The sequence below is a fragment of the Nicotiana tabacum genome, chromosome 20, assembly GCF_000715075.1.
Source record: "Nicotiana tabacum cultivar K326 chromosome 20, ASM71507v2, whole genome shotgun sequence".
NCBI lineage: Eukaryota > Viridiplantae > Streptophyta > Magnoliopsida > Solanales > Solanaceae > Nicotiana > Nicotiana tabacum.
In genome coordinates, this window is record NC_134099.1 from 91,704,586 (window position 1) to 91,709,678 (window position 5,093).

At 36.0% G+C, this 5,093-nt stretch overlaps 1 protein-coding gene across 1 annotated transcript; it reads left to right on the forward strand.

Annotated features, from left to right (window-relative positions):
* Positions 1-371: 371 nt before the first annotated feature.
* LOC107812179 (putative CoA ligase CCL5) lies at positions 372-4,456 on the forward strand. The gene is made up of 5 exons (XM_016637214.2): positions 372-1,799; positions 3,461-3,606; positions 3,747-3,814; positions 3,938-4,040; positions 4,171-4,456. The coding sequence occupies exons 1-5, from the start codon at positions 560-562 to the stop codon at positions 4,282-4,284; spliced, it is 1,671 nt and encodes a 556-aa protein (XP_016492700.1). The 5' UTR covers positions 372-559; the 3' UTR covers positions 4,285-4,456.
* Positions 4,457-5,093: the final 637 nt, after the last annotated feature.

Below are 5,093 nucleotides of genomic sequence, written 5' to 3' on the forward strand. Positions count from 1 at the left end.
ATATATCTTTAAAATCACAAATCAAATTTAATTGTTACTCGTATTTTCGAGGTAAACACATATATTAACAATATAAAAATAAAAGAATTAAATAATAACAAATATATATTTAAAATGAATAATTCGTATATTATTAACTACTCACCATAATATCCGCGTAACTTTTAGTATGTAAAACAAAACAATGAAGTACTCAACACATGAGTCATAATTTGGTTACCTTCGAGTAAAGGACAACTTAACCACCTACCTAATATTTAAAGGAAGCATTTGGCATAATTGAAGTCAAAGGGGCAAAATAGTAACCCAGTTCAAACATTTGGGAGCAGATCCGCAATTTACCTCCATCTTATGAAAAATAAACACATAATTATCTGCACGTGTAACACGCATCATTCAGATACCTGCAGAGTGAGTCATACTACAAAAATCATTAAAGTGACAGTCAACTTTGGTGATCCACAAATACTATATTATAGAATTCCTCAGATCCCAAATCTGTCATCATAATTCCCATTTTCAGTTCAATAGAAGCTTAGCTTAGCTCCATTTTCCATCAATGGCACAGTTTAGCAATGGCTCAACCGTCGATCCAAGAACCGGCTATTCTCCGGCGGACTCAACATTCTACAGTAAACGAGACCCAATTCCCTTGCCAGCAAATGAAGCTCTCGACGTGACAACTTTCATATCATCACGAGCACACCGCGGCAAAGTCGCTTTCATCGACGCCACAACAGGGCAGCAACTCACTTTCTCCGACGTCTGGAACGCCGTCGAATCTTTAGCCACGTGTCTCTCTATCGACATGGGAATTCGTAAGGGCAACGTAGTTCTTCTCCTCTCACCAAACTCCATCTATTTCCCCATTGTTTGCCTCGCCGTCATGTCCCTCGGCGCTATTATCACCACAACAAACCCCCTCAACACCCCACGTGAAATTAACAAACAGATCAAAGATTCAAACCCTGTAATCGCTTTCACAATCCCTGAACTCCTCCCTAAGCTCGTCGATTCTAATCTCCCGATTATTCTTATCAACAATCAAACAACAAATCTTACTCAAAAGGATAATTTTAATTTCAAGATTTTGGGTAATTTAGAGAATTTGATTCAGAAAAAACCTGTTCAAAGCAGATTGAAAGAGCGAGTGACACAAGATGATACGGCTACTCTGCTTTATTCTTCAGGAACTACTGGTGCAAGTAAAGGAGTTGTTTCATCTCATAGAAATTTAATTGCTATGGTTCAAACAATTGTGGGTCGGTTCAAATTAGACCAGGGAGAACAAACTTTTATATGTACGGTACCCATGTTTCATATTTACGGTTTAGCAGCTTTTGCAGCAGGATTATTAGCTAGTGGATCGACAGTCGTGGTACTATCGAAATTTGAAATGGACGAAATGTTATTATCAATTCACAAATACAAAGCAACTTATTTACCACTCGTGCCACCAATTCTTGTTGCTTTAGTGAATAATGCTGAGGTGATTAAAAAGAAATATGATTTGAGCAGTTTAAAGAAAGTTCTTTCTGGGGGTGCACCGTTAAGTAAGGAAGTAATTGAAGGGTTTTTGGAGAAATATCCTAGTGTGGCAATTTTGCAAGGGTATGGGTTGACTGAATCAACGGCAATTGGGGCGTCAACGGATTCGTTAGAGGAGAGCCGGAGATATGGGACGGCGGGGATGTTGTCGCCGAGCATGTCGGCAAAAATTGTGGATCCGGAAAGTGGGAAGGCTTTTCCGGTGAATAAGACCGGTGAACTTTGGCTAAGGGGACCTACCATTATGAAAGGTATGATTTTTATTTTTTTAAACATGTTTTTGGCATTTTGATTTAATTTTTTGCAATAATTGAATATGATACTACGGAAAAGTTGTGTTGGCCATATCTGTATGAATCATCTTCCCTAGTAATTTTTTAGTGATGTTACAGTAGTGTGACAAGTTGGAATCAGCAGCTAAAGCATTATTTAAGAAATAATGACAAGTTGGAATTTAGCAGCTAAGGCATTAAATAAGAAAGAATGGAAAGAGATGGTCACAATTTAATCTCAAGTTGTAACTAAAAGGTGATGAATAATTGCAGATCCAGAAAAAGATGGAATATGATACTCCATTCTTTTGTGACAGCGGAGAGGAATTTTTAGTACAAAAATGTATTTTAAAAGAATTTCAATTTACATATAATTTAAGTTGAATAAGACCAGTGACTTTTGTTCCAGTCCATACATTAAGATAATGTAATTATGAACTTTTTTTATAATTACCAATAAGGGTTGTGGTGGAGTGGTAAGTACTCCTTCATCCTTAACCACAGGTCTAGAGTTCGAGCCCTAGGCAGGGAGTCGCCTTTGTTAGGGATCGCTTTACCCCCAATATGGGTACCGGATACCGGGTGAGAAAAAAATAAAAAAATTTATAATTATGATGTCCGAACCAGCATGTACACGCATCGACTAATTCCACGAGACACATATCACTTCTCACCAATATAAGTATTGGATAACTTTGTTCACCGAAACTTGGACAAATGAAAAAAAATCACTTAGTAATGTTTTTACCTTTACTAGGATTTAAGTGTGAGATCTTATGGTTCTTAATCCATTTTATTGACCACTAAATCACTTAAACTTTAGCATTTTCTTTTTGTCTGCTCCACTGTCTACCATAGTTGTTGATGGTCCAATAAAGTAGATGGGGACTAAAGAAATATTCAGAATTTTCTCCTTTTTTTTTTTTGGACATCAACTGAAGCGTCACTTTATGCAATCCTGTCCAGAATTAGTGCAGAACATAGGATCAAGTTAAAAGTAAAGTCAGTTCAATATCACCCTAAAGGATTTAATGACTTTCACATGTTTTTAATATTTGGAAATTAGTTTGATATTTTGCCTATGTGTTAAGAGATTTTAGAAATCACTACTGGAAAAACTAATTGCACGTTTTGCACCTCAGTTTACAATATATTCAGTTTGTTATATTGACCTCAGTTTGATTATTTTATTACTGACAGCTCCATATAGGTTTTTAAAATTATACTCGCATCCTACATGTTTCGTATTCTTAAATAGAGATACTTCTTTTATTATTAGCTTGAGATAATTCTGGTTAAGATGCATTATTATCTACCAATAATTCCTTTGTAATGAATTTTTCTTAATGTGATATTCTATATTTTCTCTTCGAGAATTTTGGATTTTGTATTACTAATACATTTTTAGTTAGCATCTTTCCACAAAGTAGTCTGCTGCCCCATCCTTTGTATTTTCCAAGAGTAAGAAAGAACATCATATACTTACCTTAAGTAGGATTTTAACTGCTATATTGTAGTTACATTCTTCTACAATCCTTATTGGAAGCAAACCTATTGTTATAGCCTTTATTCCCGATTGTGTTGAAGTTTCTCTATTGCTGGAATATCCGTTAACTTATTCAGTTCTCCCTCCAACACAGGTTATTTCAGTAATGAAGAAGCTACTGCCTCAACTTTAGACTCAGAGGGATGGTTAAGAACTGGAGATCTCTGTTATATAGATGAGGACGGTTTCATTTTTGTGGTTGATAGATTAAAGGAGCTGATCAAATATAAGGGTTATCAGGTAAACAAAAGACTCAGTTTATCGTTCTTCCAATATATAGCTGGATTTTCTATATGGCCAAATGGCCTAAACACGTATTATGCATCTGACATTTCTTTAATGGTTACAACGCTCTGAAAACTTGTCATATGGACTTGTAGGTTCCTCCAGCAGAGTTAGAGGCTTTGTTGCTCACTCATCCAGAAATTTCTGATGCTGCTGTTATACCGTGAGTATTACTTCCAATTGCGTTCTCTGATTTTTTACTATTACAGTGGCTTCCTTAATTAGTCAGAGGGGTATGAAGCTATGGATCTCTGATGCTCATTTCATAAATCTTGTGGTGTTTAAGGTTTCCGGATAAGGATGTCGGACAGTTTCCTATGGCATATGTAGTAAGAAAATCTGGAAGTAGTCTGTCAGAGAGTGCAGTCATGGATTTTATTGCCAAACAGGTAATTTAAAATGTCATTTACTAGAGGAATTTATATGAACGTACTAAGACTTGAAACTGCATTGCAATTTCTGGTATTCTATTCAGATCTGTAGTGATGGCTAAATTTAAAGATAATTTTGTTTGTGTAGGTGGCTCCATACAAGAGAATCCGGAGAGTTGCATTTGTGGCTTCCATACCCAAGAATCCTTCTGGCAAAATTCTTAGGAAGGATCTGATAAAGCTAGCAACATCTAAACTCTGAGAAAAGAGATTAGGAGTTTCCCTTGTAACTATAACTTTCAGCAGCCATATTTTGTGATCATGGCCACTAGAGTAAACTCATCCTTCCTTGGTGTATCAAACGTATGAATGTCGGGTTCGAGTTTTAAGCAACTGTTGTTACTCTGTTAATAATGGAATAAAGTGTGCTGAAATTCATTGTTGATATTTATAAATGATTGAAGAGTTTTGTCCTCTCATTGAATCTTGGACTTCTATTAACTTGGTAGGACTATCTTATGTGTAAAGTTGTACGAAGGGAATAATTCTCCGCATTCGTGGAAAAAAAAACGCATTACAGCTCTGTAAAAGTAAACAAATGAAGCAGTACTATACTACTAAATTGCAGGTGGAAAACATTTCTCATCAATGCACAAAAACATGGTGTCTTATCTTCATCTCCATTTTTCCAACTCAACTAGATCATTGCATTGCAGCTTCAGCAGTATGAGAAAGTAGAAAATACATGTGCTCCTCTTTTTCGCTTTTTAATCATAGTTTTAGGGTCACTTATTATTCAGGAGTTCGAAACAATTAGCGCTTTCTACCAGCATCTAATGCTGATAACTGTTTGGTAAAATAGAGTGAATATAAGTAACAAAAAAGCAAGGAACAGGAAATTTCATAACACGAGAAGGATGAAATCAACAAGAGCCAGCATCACCAGCCAAAACGCCTGCAGTATGGGAGCGGACGAAGTAGCTCTATAGTGAAATTATCCCACAACATGCAACTTCCCTCTACTTCTATATGTGTTAAAGAGAAAAAAAAAGGACAAAGAAAACCAAAGGA